The sequence below is a fragment of the Marmota monax genome, unplaced genomic scaffold, assembly GCF_021218885.2.
Source record: "Marmota monax isolate L192 unplaced genomic scaffold, Marmota_monax_Labrador192_F-V1.1 WCK01_AAM20220418_F8-fsc00106, whole genome shotgun sequence".
Lineage (NCBI taxonomy): Eukaryota > Metazoa > Chordata > Mammalia > Rodentia > Sciuridae > Marmota > Marmota monax.
This window is the reverse complement of record NW_026695218.1, coordinates 6,977,821-6,994,144: the sequence shown is the minus strand read 5'-3', so window position 1 is coordinate 6,994,144 and position 16,324 is coordinate 6,977,821. Positions and strand designations below refer to the sequence as shown.

Below are 16,324 nucleotides of genomic sequence, written 5' to 3'. Positions count from 1 at the left end.
TTGCAGAACTGAAAGTACATACCCATTAGACAACTTGCTATTTTTCTTTTTTCTGACCATTGGCAACCATCATTCTAGTTTTTATCTCTATGAATTTTACTACTCTAGTTACCTCAGATAGATAGGATCGTACTGTATTTGTCTTTGTGTGACCAGCTTATTTCAGAATCATGTTCTCAAAATTCATACATGTTGTAGCCTGTGTCAGTTTCCTTCCTTTAAAAGACTTTATAATATTGCATTATAAAGATTTTACATTTTCTTTCGTCATTGTGTTGATGGACATTTGAATTGGTTCTTTCTTTTTCACTGTTGTGAATACTACTGCTATGAGCATGGTTGGGTAAATATCTCTTTGAGATCCTGCTTTCACGATTCTTTTGAGCATAGAATCAGAAGGAGAATTGCTGGATCATATGGTTATTTCTATTTTTTAAGTTTTTTTTCCCACAGAGGCTATATACACCGTTTTACATTCCCACTAACAATGTATGAAGGTTCTAACTTCTCCACATCCTTGTCAACAGATGTTATTTTCTTATTGTTTATTTGGTTTCTATAATGGCCATACTAACAAGTCTGATGTGGTTCTGCATTGTGGTATTGATTTGCATTTCCCTTATAATTAGTGATACTGAGCCTCTTTTTGTTAGCTTGAATCTTCTTTGGAGAAAGTCTGTTGTTTGTCCATTTTTTAATTGAACTATTTGATTTTTGTTCTTAAATTATAGGGATCTTTATATATTCTGAATATTAAACTCTTATTAGATAATTTGCAAGTACAGTATTTTCTCCCATTCCATAGGTTGCCTTTTTTCTGTGTTATTTGATACATAGAAGTTTCACATTTTTATTTATCCTATTTTTTCCATTTTCACTTTTGTTACCTACCCCCTTTGAGGTAATTTTCATGTATGGCATGCACATTCATTCTTTCCATGTGAGTGTTCAGTTACTGTTTATTGAATAGGTGAGTCTTTCCTGATTTTCTTGACCTCTTTCTCAAAGATCAGTTCACCATAAATGTTAGTGTATATATCTGGACTGTCAGTTTTGCTCCATTGATCTGTATGTCTGTCTTTGTACCAATACCACTCTGTCTTGATGACTGTGTTTTGTAACAAATTTTAGAATTGTCAAGTATGAGTATTTCAATTTTATTAATCATTTTCAAGATTATTTTGGTTATTCTAGGTTCCTTGAATTTCAGTTTTTGTATAAATTTTGGGATCTGCTTGTCAGTTAAAAAACAAACAAAAAAATCCTGTGTGTTTTTTTTTTTCTTCTTATACTGGAGTTACATTGGATCAGTATAATGTGGGATAGTATTATAATATGGGAAATATTACAGTAAGTCTTTCAATCCATAAACATGGGGCAGTTTTCCATTTATTTTGATTTTTATTCATTTCGTTCATCAATGTTTTATAGTATACAAGGCATGCTTATTTTGTTAAGTATATTCTCAAATATTTCATTCTTTTTTATGCTATTGTAAAGGAATTACTTTCTTAATTTTGTTTTTGGATTGTTAATTGCTAGCTTATTGAAATATAATTGATATTTGTATATTGAGCTGGTATTCTGTATAGATTGCTAAAGTTGTTAATTAGTCCTAGATGTTTTTTTTTTTTTTTTTTTTTTGTGTGTGTGTGTGTGTGATTTCCTTGGAATTTTTAGCAAGAAGTTAATATAATATGCAAATAGAGCTTTACTTCTTCCATTACATTCTTAATTTCTTTAATTTTTTTTTTAACCCGATTACTCTGCTTAGAATGTACACTGTGGTAATGAGTATGAGATGTTAGAATGGACATACTTATATTCTTGATCCTAGGGGAGTAGCTTCTAGTCTTTACCATTTAATATTATGTTAGCTTTGTGTCTTTCATAGATGCCCTTTGTCTGGTTATGAAGTACCTTTCATTCCTAGTTTGGAAGGTAAATTTATGAGGATAAATTTTGTCATAAATCAGTATTGGATTGTTAAGCTAAACAGCAGCTTTAAATTAAAAAAATAAAAACCAGTTTATGGAGATATAATTCCCATACCACATAGTTCTTCCACTTAAAATATATCTAGTGATTTTTACCATGTTCAAATTTTTGCTCAGGCTTTACCACAATCAATTTTAGAACATTTTTGTTATCCAAAAAAAAAAAGAAACTTCATAACCATTAGTAGTCATTCTCCATTTCTCTCCTTCCCACTCCCTGGCCCAGAATGACTTAACTACTTTCTGTCTCAGTCTTTATATATTTGCCTGGTCTTTTCTTTCTTTCTTTTAAAAAAATTATTATTCCTCCTTTGTAATTATAATTATATATTCTTTTGACCAATATCTCCCTATCCCTTGTTCCCCTACTCACCCAAGCCCCTGATAACTACCATTCTGCTCTCTCCTATGAGATCAGCTTTTTTAGATTCCATATATGAGTAGGCATAATTAATACTTAGTCCAATTTCTGTTAGTATAAATAAAATACCTGAAGTGTTAGGTATTTCATTTTAAAAATGTTTATTTAGCTCACAGTTTTGGAGGCTGAAAGTCTAGACAGCATGGTGCCAGCCCTGGCAAAGGTCTCCCTGGCTGCATCATCTCTTGGTAGATGGCATCACAATGGTTGGAGCATGTGCAAGAACCATTACATGGAGGGACAGGAAGCCAGAGCACAAGGAGGGACTTTTTTATAACAACTTGCTCTTGAGAAAACTAACTCAGCATCCCACAAGAACTACCTTAATCTCTTCTAAGAGCTGTGCTCCCAGTGACCCTGTAATCGGGAGGGAAATGTTTACTGCTCATCATGCTCCATAAAAATTCTGGAGACAGGTTGGCGAGGAAAATAGGCTTTAAGGAAGTCAGAGGAGAATTTTCTGTTTCAAATCTCCATCTTTGGGAACTCAGGGGTTCTGAAAGCTTTTATAAGAGAAAAGAAAGCACAGTGGGACAAAAGGCAGATAATCTACATATGTAGATTTAGCTAGCCAGAGAATTTGTCAGTATTAATTTTCCTGTTGTCCTCAGCATGAAGAAGCTTTTTATTCTCAGCATGAGAAAGTTTAGGATTTTTTATGTTTTAACCAAACTAACTCCCACTAGGTCCCATCTCTTAAAGGCCCCACTACTTTGCACATTATCACACAGGGGATGAACCTTTCAACACACGAACTAGGGACCCACTTCAACCATATGTAAACCATAGCAGTGAGATCACATGGTATTTATCTTTCTATGCCTGGCTTATTATAATTTTCTCCAGGTTCATCTGTGTTGTTTCAGAAGACATGATTTTGTTCTTTTTATTTTGTATATTACCACATTTTCTTTATCCATTCATCTATTGATGGACACTGAGTTTGGTTTCATATCTTTGATATCAATAGTGGCTTTTTAAGAGTCTGTTAAATATCTAGTAATAAGTTGCTGGTTTTCCCATCCAGAAACAATTATGTGGATATAGTAACATACATACATACGCACATGTTATATATAGTTCTATATATAATTTTAAAATGGTAAATTTATTACGAAATGTGTTTATTATGAAAGCTTAAGAGATGTCTTGGGGGGAGATAGATAGGCCATTGAGTATAAATCTATTCTCAGGTTGATGTATTTGTTTTCCAGTGATATGTCAAGATAATAAGCTGCAGATTAAAAATGGTATTTTTAAAAGTATTTGATCCAGTAGTATTTAACAGATTTGTTTTTGTTTTAAGTCAACAGCTCCCCCCCCCCCCCCAGTACTAAGGAGTGCTTTACTGCTGAACTTTTCCCAGTCTTTTTCTTGAGACAGAGTATCACTAAATTTCTGAGGCTGGCCTCAATTTGCAATATTCTTGCTTCACCCTCTGAGTTATTTGGTTTATACGTGTGCACCACACAGCTTCAATGTTTTGTTTTTAAATAATTGTAGATTCACATGCAGTTTTAAAGAAATGATCTGGGATATAACATATTGCATACCTAGTCATATATCACAGTCATGATATCGAGGCTAAAATAATCAAGATAGTGAACATTTACCTTGCCACAAGGTTGCCGCTAGTTGCTTTACAATAGCTGCATCTGTTTCTCTCACCATCCACCCTTTCTTTAACCACTGGCAACCTCTGATCTGTTTCCCATTCTATAATTTTATAATTTCAATAGTGTCATATAAATGAAATCATACACCATACAATTTTTTTTTTTTTATGTTGGCTTCTTTCATACCGAATAATTCTCTGAATTATTCAGAATCCAAAATAATTTTCTGGACATTCATCTAGGTTGTTCTGTTTATCAGAAGTTTCTCCTTTTTATTGTTGTGTAATATTTTGTGATAAGTATATACCAGAGCTTAAATTTTCACTTACTGAAGAACATCTTGGTGGTTTTCCCATTTATTTTTTATTTTTTTGGTTTTACAAATAAAACTGCTATAAAATTCATGTGCATGTTTTTGTGTGAACGTATCTTTGTTTCTGTGGAATACATGTCCATGAGTGCAAACAGCTGCCCCATTTTTCAGGGTGGCTGTGCCATTTTTACATTCCCAACAGAAGAATATGAATGATTTGCTTATTCCACATTCTCAACAGGATTGATGTTGTCACTATTTTTAATTTTAGCCGTCTTGATCGGCTTGTAATATTGCTTCATAGGGGTTTTAATTTGTATTTTCTTATTGGTTTCTAGTATTGAACATTTTTTCATATCCTCATTTCTTTGTATCTTATTTAGTGAAATGTCTCTATGTGTGTTTTGCCCATTTTCTAATTAGAAACCCCCTCTTTTTTTTTTTGTTCTTATCTGTTGAGCTTTGTTTGTGGTGCTGAGGATTGAACCCAGAACTTTGCATATGCTAGACAATCACTCTACCCTGAACTAGTCCCAGCCCCCCTATTGAGTTTTGAGTTCTTTATGAATGTTTTTTTTTTTTTTCTGTATCTGGTTCTTTACAATTATTTTTTTTTTAATTTTTTATTTATTTTTTATTTTTTTATTGTTGGTTGTTCAAAACATTACATAGTTCTTGATATATCATATTTCACACTTTGATTCAAGTGGGTTATGAACTCCCATTTTTACCCCGTATACAAATTGCAGAATCACATCAGTTACACATCCATTGATTTACATATTGCCATACTAGTGTCTGTTGTATTCTGCTGCCTTTCCTATACCAGTCCTGTATTGGATATGAGGTTTGCAAATATTTTCTTCTAGCCTGTAGTTGGGAAAGAGGAGGGGCACGTGATAGTGCTGAATAGGAATCAAAGTCCAGGCTCCCCACATGGATTTCACTGATACCACGGGGGAGGAATAGCTCATTATCAGTCAGTAGGGATGAATAAGTCCTGTTTTCTGCTTGGTCTTTTCTCATAACACCCTGGCCTGGGTATTGGGATGCCTCATTTTAATTTTGCAAGAGTGGAAGTCTTGGTTTCTTACTTGGATTTTGCTAGAGTTTATGTAGGTTGGGCTGGAGTTTTTTGGTTTTTTTTTGTTTTTTTCCTGTGGTGATAGGAGTACAGCAATTATTTTCTAAAGGTTTTCTGTCTTGCTTTGCCGTATCTTTCCTGGATTTTTAGCTGTGAGAGCAGATTTTTGTAGGGCTTTTGTCTGTGTCTATTGTTCCTTGGTTGCCCCAAATCTGTATATATGAGACAAAAAGAAAACTCAGGGATCTCACCACCAAATCATCCTCAAGTCCCAGGATCCCTAGCTTGTCTGCCTCCTTCTATGCATCTTTCAATTCTTCTTAAATTGGTATCATATAATGTCCAGAGTATTTAGGTCTACTTAGAAGGAGAAATATGGAAAATTCATCCACTCCATCCGTGGGAAAAGGCATCATAATTTAAAATATTTGTATATGAAATGAAATGTACTATATCATCAAATGGAATGCCAAAGTATAGTATCTTTCTTTTTTAAAAAAAATTATTTATTTATTTTTACATTACAATTCTTAATACAGATTATAGTACCTTTCTAGGTAAACCACAGAAACCTCAAAGAAATTTTATATTTATGATAGCTTTGGGCATTGACTCTAGGCCCCAGCAAAAGGTTTTTCTTGTTCTTGGGGGCATAATAGTAGGTGTAGCTCAGGCCTCTGTAGTAGCCCAAAATAAACTCCAATGAGGGTTGAATGGCTTAAATAAGGTAGAGTTTCATTTTTCTTTAATGTCATAGTTCAGGTTAGGGAAGTGAACTGTGTTCCCTGAGGTCATCTACAGATCTAAACTGGCTATCCTTATGCATGTCTTCCATGGTTGTTCCAGGCATTCCCATATTTAGGTATCAGATGGTGATGGTAATGGTGGTGGTAGTGGAAATACTTGGAGGTCAAGAACTGGATTTTAAGGACAAGAAGCAGAAGTTGCACTTAACACTTTTGATCATATCCCGTTGAATTAAAGTTAGTTATATGATCAAAACTAGCTGCAAAAGAAACAAGAAACATCCTCAGTTTGGTGGCTATGTGTCAACAAAAGTTTGGGTGACTTCTATTACTACAAGGAAGAAAGTGAGAATATATACTGGGCGACAATAGTAGTTTTTGTTCTGGTACTCTAGTAGATTTTTTAGAAGAACTCTATTGGGTGGTCTTGGTTATGAGTCATTTTATTCTATAGTTAACTGTCATTTTTTTTTTTTACTGTGTTCTTTGACCTTCTTTATTATAAAATAATGATAAGACTTTTATGGTCATATCCTGATCTGGATAGAAAACTGATTAGTATAGTATACAACTAACTATGTAGACTACTTAAAGAACCTACTTATATCTTCTAGGGATCACAGAGTCCACGGGGAATAGGATGCACACCTGAAGCTGTATGTAGTCACATTATTATTGAGAGCCATGAAAAAGGATGTTTCAGGACTCTTACTGCTGAACAACCACAACTGGAAGACCATCCTTGTGTTTTTACATCTGCTGAATCCTCAGAAATGATCAGAGGACGACAGAGCCCATCATCGTGGAGAACCAGGCACATCAATTTTTCTAAATCCCTAGACCAGAACAACCCCCATTTGAAAGTTTGGAATTCCTTGCAGTTACAAAGTCATTCCCCACTTATATCTGATGACTTCAAAATTAGCAAGGGCCTTCGAATGCCATTCCGTGAGAATATGGACCCTTGGCTGTCAGAATTAGTAGAAGTAGAACCTGCTTGTGTGCCACCTAAAGAAGTGGAATTTCCTTCTTCATCACAAATACCGTCCCCAGAACCCATGAAACAGTTTACTACCTCCATCACTTTTTCATCTCACCGACATTCTCAATGCATTTCAGATCCCTCTGTTTTTAAGGTTGGTGTTACTGAAGGTAGCCAGTATACTGGAGCATCTATGGGGGTATTTAATTCTCATATCACTGAAGAGCAAAATTCTCCTAGAGATTTTAAACAGAAAACCTCTTCCCCTTCATCATATAAAATGCTTAGTCATTCACCACATAAAGCTGTGACCTTTTTAGCAGAAAAAGGTAGGCAAAACGAAAAATTATTTGTTGATTTTGAGCCTTCTCATCGAGAGGAAACACTCTTAGAAAGATCAGATTTTAATGTCAGTCATTCTGAGCCCAGTACCAGTGCAAATTATACATTCAAGGAAATTCAGTTTTCTGATAACCATACCCACATTAGTATGGGCAGACCAAGTTCCACACTAGGAATAAAAGAGAAGAATGTAACCAGAACTGCAGATCTTCCTTCGCACATTTTTCTTGAACAACGAGAACTCTTTGAAAAAAGCAAAGCCCCACATGCAGATCACCATATGAAAAAACACCATTCTTGCCTTTGTCCAGACATTCCTTCTTGCATTTTTCTTGAACAACAAGAACTCTTTAAACAAAGCAATGCCCCACATGTAGATCATGAGATGAGAGAAAGCCATTCTCTCTTTTCTCAGGGTCAGGATTATATAGCTTCAGACCTTCCTTCTCCCATTTGTCTTGAACAACATCAAAGCAGACCCCTAGCTATAGATGACCACATGAGAAAGCACCATTTCCCCTTTTCTCAAGATCAGGATTGTGTAGTAGAAAAAAATCAACATACACCTAAATCACACATTACTAGTATGATAAATGTTGAAGTCAATTCAGTCTCCCAATCTGCCCCTGATCACTATACATTAGAAACATCTGCATCTACTCCACCTTCAAATAGAAAAGCACTTTCATGTGTTCGTATAACTCTGTGCCCCAAGACTCCTTCCAAGTTGGATAGTGGAACCTTAGATAAAAGATTTCATTCTTTGGATTCTGCTTCTAAAACAAGGATGAATAGTGAGTTTAACTCTGACCTACAAACTATATCTTCAAGATCATTGGAACCAACCTCCAAGTTATTGACTAGTAAACCTATAGCACAAAATCAAGAATCTTTAGGTTTTCTAGGACCTAAATCACCACTGGACTTCCAAGTTGTACAGTCTCCTCTTCCAGATAGTAATACTATTACTCAGGACTTGAAAGCCATCCCTTCTCAGAATAGCCAGATAGTAACCTCAAGGCAAATACAAGTGAACATTTCAGATTTGGAAGGATATTCCAAACCAGAGGGGACTCCGGTATCTGCAGATCGGTGAGTCTTGTGATAACAAGCAAGCTGATGGAATTTGTGATAAAGGGTTTAAAATACTTAAGCAAATGTAATTCTCTTGGGGAAGAGACTATGATTTTTTTTTTTTAAGGGAGGTTGTATCTGACTAATCTGCTAGAAGTCTTTCAAGAATTATGTAAATAAGCAACAACATGTGATGGTAATATGTTTATACTTTCAAAGGTCTTTTGGTAAGACTTGACATCAAGTGTAAGACAAAATTGAATTACTTTCAAAATAATCTTGACCATTTACCTTTTTTTCCCCATGTTGGAGATTATCCTGAAGATTTTTGGGAGGTTGCATGTGTGTGTGCATGCTTTCTCTTTGTGTCTCCCTCTTCTCAATTTGATTCATTTTCATAATTTTCCTCAAATGTTTAGCATTTAAAAAGAAAAAAAAAAGAAAACTTTACAGTGTGAACAATGGCAGATAACGACTTCAGTGAGATGATGTAAGACTAACATCACCAGCATGCATGTCAACATAATGTGCTCACCACATTGTAAATGTGGGAAAGGAAACCCAATTCAGCAAATGTATTAGATTTATCTTATTCAGCCTAATTTTTATCATCATTCAGTTTTTACCTTAAAAAGTCTTTTACAATATGGCTAAAAAGAATTTCCTGTATGTTTATACCGTATGGTTGGGCATAATATAAACATACATACAGCAGCACACCAGAGTAGAGAGCACTTTGCTTGGAAAGAAGGAAGGGAAAAATGTTTATTCAAAATCCTTATGTGGTAGTCATTGCGATGAGAGTCTTTTTTTTACTGTCTCCTTTAGTCCTCATTATGACCCTGTAAAGTAGGTGATGATACCCCTATTTACTCACTGGGAAACTGAGACACTGACATTGCTACTTGGGCCAAGTGAGCCTGTCTGTAAGGATGGGGATGGGCATTCAAATGCAGTCTGATAGTTGGCATGGTGGTGCACTTCTGTGATCCCAGCTACTTGGGAGGTTGAAACAGGAGGATCAAAGTTCAAGTCCAGCTAGAGCCTGGGCAAGTTAGTGAGACCCTGTCTCAAAATAAAATGTGAAAAAGGGCTGGGGATGTAGCTCAGTGATAGAGTGTTTCTGGATTCAGTACTGTTACCAAGAAAAAGAAGAAGAAAGAAAACAGTCTGTTAAATTAAAGCAACAGCTTACTTCCCTACATTCTATTGTCTGTCAGAATCTTGAACACTACTTCCAACTGTTCTTCTAGCCATGATCTTGGACAAGTCATTTCATATCTTTGGCACTCACATGTGAATGGTGGTGGAAACGGGGTTGGAAAACTGAAAGGTTCCTTACTGATCTGCAAGTGATTGAGAATTGGATTGGAGCACAAAAACAAGGCCAGTCTCTGGTTTCAGTATTATAAGTATTGGGAGGCTATAGTTATTTTAAAACTTTGGGTGTGTGGGGGGTAATTTTATTTTATTTTATTTTATGTCATTTCAATTTTCATTTCATTTCATTTCATTTTAGTTTTAGACAGGGTCTTGCTAAGTTGCTTAGGGCCTCACTAAGTTGCTGAGAACGGCTTCCATCTTGCAGTCCTTGTGCCTCAGTCTCCTGAGTCACTGGGAGTAAGAGTTGTGCACCACCACACCTGTTTTTCTTTCTTTCTTTTTTTTAAAAATGTTTAGAAATTAAAGGTTAGATGATTTCATGTACAGTGTTTAAGCCCTTCAAAGTTTAAATGCCCAGTTATTGGAACTGAATTCCTTGAAAATCAGATAAAGTTATAAATGAGAAAAATAATAAATGATTATAAACATATTTACAACTGATAATAATGCCATTTGTTCATAATGTAATAAATGTCAGGCTTTATAGTGAATATTTATCTTATTATAATGATCAGAGAGAAATATTATTACTTAACAAGTTGGGACTTAGAGAAATTAAGTGATTTAATTCAATATCATCATATGGCCATTCTGTATTGGAGTTGGCATTTGAAACTGGGTGTGTCAACTACAGAGTTCATAAGTAATGAAAACTGTACACACATGTATCTGTATAGAGAGATGCATAAAAGTATGTGTATATATGTGCAAAATATTTTTAAATTTTTAAAATTTGAGTTAATTTTGGATTTACAGAAGAGTTGCATAAATAGTACATTAAATTCCTTTATTAGTTATCTATTTCTGCATAACATATTACCTTGAAATGAAGCAGCTTAAAGCAGTAAACCTCCCAGTTTCTACAGGTCAGAAATCTAAGCATAGCTTAGCTGGATCTTTTGGCTCCCATTGTTTTACAAGGTTGCAAATAAGGTAGTGGCTGCAACTCTGGTCTCATCTCAAGGTTTGAGTAAGAGGGTATATTTCCCAGATCACTCAGTTGCTTGGCCACAGATGTTAGTTTCTTGTCTATTTAAGGCAACTCACAATATGACATCTAAATTTATAAACTTCCCTTAGAGTGAACAGGTAAAAGAACAAGAGAGGGTGCCAAGATAAAAGCCAGCCTTTTTGAAATCTAACCTTATCTTTGCTACTTTGCTTGCAATAGAAATGAATCACTATATCTAGCTCACATTCTGATTCTGGGCATGAATACCAAGAGGTAGAGATTATTGAGAGATATCTTATTTTAGAGGTTTTACCCATTCTGGATTTTATTGAAGTTTACTCTTATGTTAATATCCTATGATAACATCGTAACATAAAGCATTTATCAAATGCTTTATGGTTACATCCTGCTTAACCTTAAAATGTACATGCTGCAAACTTCACTTTTTTGTGGTATGCAGTTATATCCATTGATCCAGTTCCAAATAAAGCAGTTGCATTAATCCAAAAATTCTCCCATGCCATCCCCTTTATAGAGAATCCCTCTTATGAACCCTGGCAATCCCTGGTCTATTTTCTTCTCAATAGTTTTGCCTTCTCATATAAGTGGACTCATAAAATACATAACAACCTTTTGGATCTGACTTCTTTCATTTTGCAAAATGCATTTAAGGTTAATCTTGCATGAATCCATTGTTTGTTCCTTTTTGTTGCCATATTAAAAGGAATATCATTGCTTTTATTGTTCCTTTAAATTATAATTCCATTGTACAGATTACCATAGTTCCATTTAAGCACTGAGAAATATTTGACTTACTTCCCGTTTGGGGCCACTAAATTTTTAGCTTCTATAAACATTCATGTATAGGTTTTTGTTTCTCTAGGATACTTGGGAAGATTTTTTTCTGGGATGGTCTTATAATTTTGCATCTTCATGGAAATATGTGGTGGGCATTCCAGTTACTTTACGTTCTTGTCAACCTGTGGTACTGTCAATAGATATTAGCGATTTTGTAGTTAAACAGTGGTATCTTGATTTGCATTTTCCTAAAGGCTAGTTATTATAAATACCTTCTCATATGCTTCAAGGGCATTGGCTTTTACTTGAGGCATATTATAATAACTGCTTCATAGAGTTTTTATACTAACATCTCCTTCATCCCAGCATTGATTTGTTGTCTTTTCCCATGTGAGTTGAGATTTTTCTGATTCCTCATATGCTGAGTAACTTTGGATTGTATTTCATAGTATTATATTATGAAATGACAGTTATTTAAGTCCCATAAACATTGTTGATGTTTTTGTTTTAGCAAAGAATTAACCAAGCTGGGTTAAAAATTGCAAACAGCCTTTGAGCCTTATCTTTCTTGGTCAGGTTAGAGAGCAAAGGCTTGTTTTACTTCTCTGTGTTCTTCCTGATACTATTTTGTATCAAGGCCAAGTGGCACAGAACAGACGGAGACAAACCCACATGGGTTTGCCCCACTTTGAGACAACATCTCTTCTGGTAGAAGAGTAAGATTTACTTCCCTCAGAATTTTAGGCTCTCATTATTTATATTACTGCTGTACCATTGCCACCATGGAATTACTTGGGCACTGAGGCTAAATTGAACAGGAAAAAAAAAAGAGAGAGAGAGAAAGAAAGAAGGATTTCTGACTCTTCTCCTACTCCTCAAGCAGAAACTGGAGGAATTTGCCTGGGAGTCTTTCTTTTTAAAATTTTTATTCTAATTTGTTATATATATGACAGCAAAATGCATTACAATTCATATTACACATATAAAGCACAATTTTTCATACCTCTGGTTGTATACAAAGTATATTTACACCATTTGTGTCTTCATACATGTACTTAGGGTAATGATGTCCATCTCATTCCACCCTCATTTCTACTCCCATGGCCCCCTCCCTTCCCCTCTCATCCCTTTGCCTTATCTAGAGTTCGTCTAATCTTCCCATGCTTCCCATCTCAATCCCATTATGATCAGCCTCCTTATATCAGAGAAAACATTCACCATTTGTTTTTTGGGGATTCACTAATGTCACTTAGAATTATATTCTCCAACTCCATCCATTTACCTGCAAATGCTGTGATTTTATTCTTTTTTATTGCTGAGTAATATTACATTGTGTATATATACCACATTTTCTTTATCCATTCATCTATTGAAGGGCATCTAGGTTGGTTCCACAGTTAAACTATTGTGAATTGTGCTACAGTAATATTGATGTGGCTGTGTCTCTGTAGTATGCTGTTTTTAAGTCCTTTGGGTATAGACCAAGGAGTGGGATAGCTGGATCAAAAAGTGGTTCCATTCTCGGTTTTCCAAGGAATCTCCATACTGCTTTCCATATTGGCTGCACCATTTTGCAATCCCACCAGTAATGTATGAGTGTGCCTTTTCCTCTACATCCTTGCCAACACTTACTGTTGTTTGTATTTTTTTAAATAGTTTTTCTTAGTTGTAGGTGGACACTCAATATCTTTATTTGATTTTTATGCAGTGCTGAGGATGGAACCCAGTGCCTCATGCGTGCTGGGCAAGCACTCTATCATTGAACCAGATCCTCAGCCCAGTTGTTTGTATTCTTAATAGCTGCCATCCTGACTGGAGTGATGAAATCTTAGAGTAGTTTTGATTTGCATTTCTCTAATTGCTAAAGATGCTGAACATTTTTTCATATATTTGTTGATTAATTGTATATCACCTTCTCAGAAGTGTCTGTTCAGTTCCTTAGCTATATATTGATTGGGTTATTTGTTTTTCTGGTGTTTAGCTCTTTGAGTTCTAATTTACCCTAGAAATTAGCGCTCTATCTGATGTGCAAGTGGTAAAAATTTGCTCCTAAGTTGTAGGCCCTCTATTCACCTCACTGATTGTTTCTTTTGCTGAGAAGATTTTTAGTTTCAATCCATCCCATTTATTAATTCTTGATTTTAATTTTTGGACTTTAGGACTCTTATTAAGGAAGTAGGGGACTAATCCAATATGATAGAGATTTGGGCCTACTTTTTTCTTCTATTAGATGCAGGGTCTCTGGTTTAATTCCTATAGGTCTTTGATCCACTTTGAGTTGAGTTTTGTGCATGGTGAGCGATAGGGATTTAATTTCATTTTGTTGCACATGGATTTCCAGTTTTCTCCAATGTATGTTTTTGGCACCTTTGTCTAATATAAGATAACTGTAATTATGTAGGTTAGTCTCTGTGTCCTCTATTCTGTACCATTGGTCTACCAGTCTGTTTTGGTACCAACACCATGCCATTTTTGTTACTATTGCTTTGTAGTATAGTTTAAAGTCTGGTATTGTGATGCCACCTGCTTTACTCTTCTTGCTAAGAATTGCTTTGGCTATTCTGGATCTCTTATTTTTCCAGATGAATTTCATGGCTGCCTTTTCTACTTCTATGAGGAATGCCATTGGAATTTTGATTGGAACTACATTAAATCTATATAATGCTTTTGGTAGTATGATCATTTTGACAATATTAATTCTATCTATCCAAGAACAACAGAGACCTTCCCATCTTCTAACGTCTTCTTTAATTTCTTTCGTTGGTGTTCTGTAGTTTTCATTGTAGAGGTCTTTCACCTCTTTTGTTAGGTCGATTCCCAGTATTTTAATTTTTTTAAGGCTATTGTAAATGGGATAGTTTTCCTAGTTTCTCTTTCAGAGGAGTTGTCACTAATGTACAGAAATGCCTTTGATTTATGGGTGTTGATTTTCTATCCTGATACTTTGCTGAATTCATTTATTAGTTCTAGAAGTTTTGTGGTGGATTTTTTGGGGGGGTTTTCTATGTATAGAATCATCATCAGGAAATAGTGATAATTTGAGTTCTTCTTTTCCTATCCATATCCTTTAATTTCTTTTGTTTCTAATTGCTCTGACTAGAGTTTCAAGAAATATGTTAAATAGAAATGGTGAAAGAGGGCATCCCTGTCTTATTCCAGTTTTCAGAGGGAATGCTTTCAATTTTTCTCCACTTAGAATGATATTGGCCTGGGGCTTAGCATAGATAGCTTTTATAATGTTGAGATATGTTCCTGTTTATCCCTAGTTTTTCTAGTATTTTGAACACGAAGGGGTGCTGTATTTTGTCAAATGCTTTTTCTGCATCAATTGAGATGATCATATGGTTCTTATCTTTAAGTCTGTTGATGCAATGAATTACATTTATTGAAATCCATATATTGAACCACCCTTATATCTCTGGGATGAACCCCACTTGATTGTGGTGTACCATCTTTTTGATACGTTTTTGTATTCAATTTGCCAGAATTTTTTGCATCTATGATCATTTGAGATATTGGTCTGAAGTTTTCTTTCTTTGAGTTGTCTTTGCCTGGTTTTGGAATCAGGGTGGTATTGGCCTCATAGAATGAGTTTGGAAGTGCCCCCTCTTTTTCTATTTCCTGAAATAAATTGAAGAGTATTGATATTAGTTCTTCTTTAAAGGTCTTGTAGAACTTGGCTATGTATCCATCTGGTCCTGGGCTTTTCTTGGTTGGTAAGCTTCTGATGGCGTCTTCTATTTCATTGCTTGAAATTGATCTGTTTAAATTGTGTATATCATCCTGATTCAATTTGGGCAAATCATATGGCTCTAGAAATTTGTAAATGCCTTTAATATTTTATATCTTATTGGAGTGCAACTTTTCAAAATAATTTCTAATTATCTTCTATATTTCTTTAGTGACTGTTGTGATATTTCCTTTTTCATCATGTATGATAGTAATTTGAGTTTTCTCTCCTTCTCTTTGTTAGCATGGCTAAGGGTTTATTAATTTTATTTACTTTTTCAAAGAACCAACTTTTTATTTTGTCAAATTTTTTTTTGAATTTTTTTTGTTTCAATTTCTTTGATTTCACTCTGATTTAGTTATTTCCTGTCTTCCACTGCTCTTGATGTTGATTTTTTTCTTCTTTTTTCTAGGGCGTTGAGATGTAACCTCAAGTCATTTATTTGTTGACTTTTTCTTCTTTTAAGGAATGAACTCCATGCAATGAACTTTCCTCTTAATACTGCTTTCATAGTGTCCCAGAGATTTGGACACATTGTATCTGTGTTCTCATTTCACCTCTAAGAATTTTTTAACCTCCCGATGTCTTTTGCAACCCATTGTTCATTCAGTAGCATATTATTTAGTCTCCTGGTGTTGGAGTAGCTTTTATTTTTTATTTTATCATTGATTTCTAATTTCATTACATTATGATCTGATAGAGTGTAGGGTAGTATCTCTACTTTTTTATATTTGCTATGAGTTGCTTTGTGGCATAGTATATGATCTATTTTAGAGAAGGATCCATGTGCTGCTGAGAAGAAAGTGTATTCATTCATTGAAGGATGAAATATTTCTATATATGTCAGTTAAGTCTAAGTTATTTATTTATTTTTAAATATTTATTT

The 16,324-nt window shown here is 34.7% G+C and overlaps 1 protein-coding gene across 6 annotated transcripts in view; it reads left to right on the top strand.

Moving 5' to 3' along the window:
- Alms1 (ALMS1 centrosome and basal body associated protein) overlaps positions 1-16,324 on the top strand; it is a 218,155-nt gene that overhangs the window by 115,909 nt on the left and 85,922 nt on the right. For all 6 annotated transcript variants that reach the window (XR_009225689.1, XM_046432182.2, XM_046432183.2 and 3 more), the window contains exon 11: positions 6,792-8,593. Coding sequence is in view for 5 of the 6 variants with exons in the window: in XM_046432182.2 (XP_046288138.1) it covers positions 6,792-8,593 (1,802 nt within the window). In the remaining variant the exon portion in view is untranslated. The remainder of the gene's footprint in view (positions 1-6,791; positions 8,594-16,324) is intronic.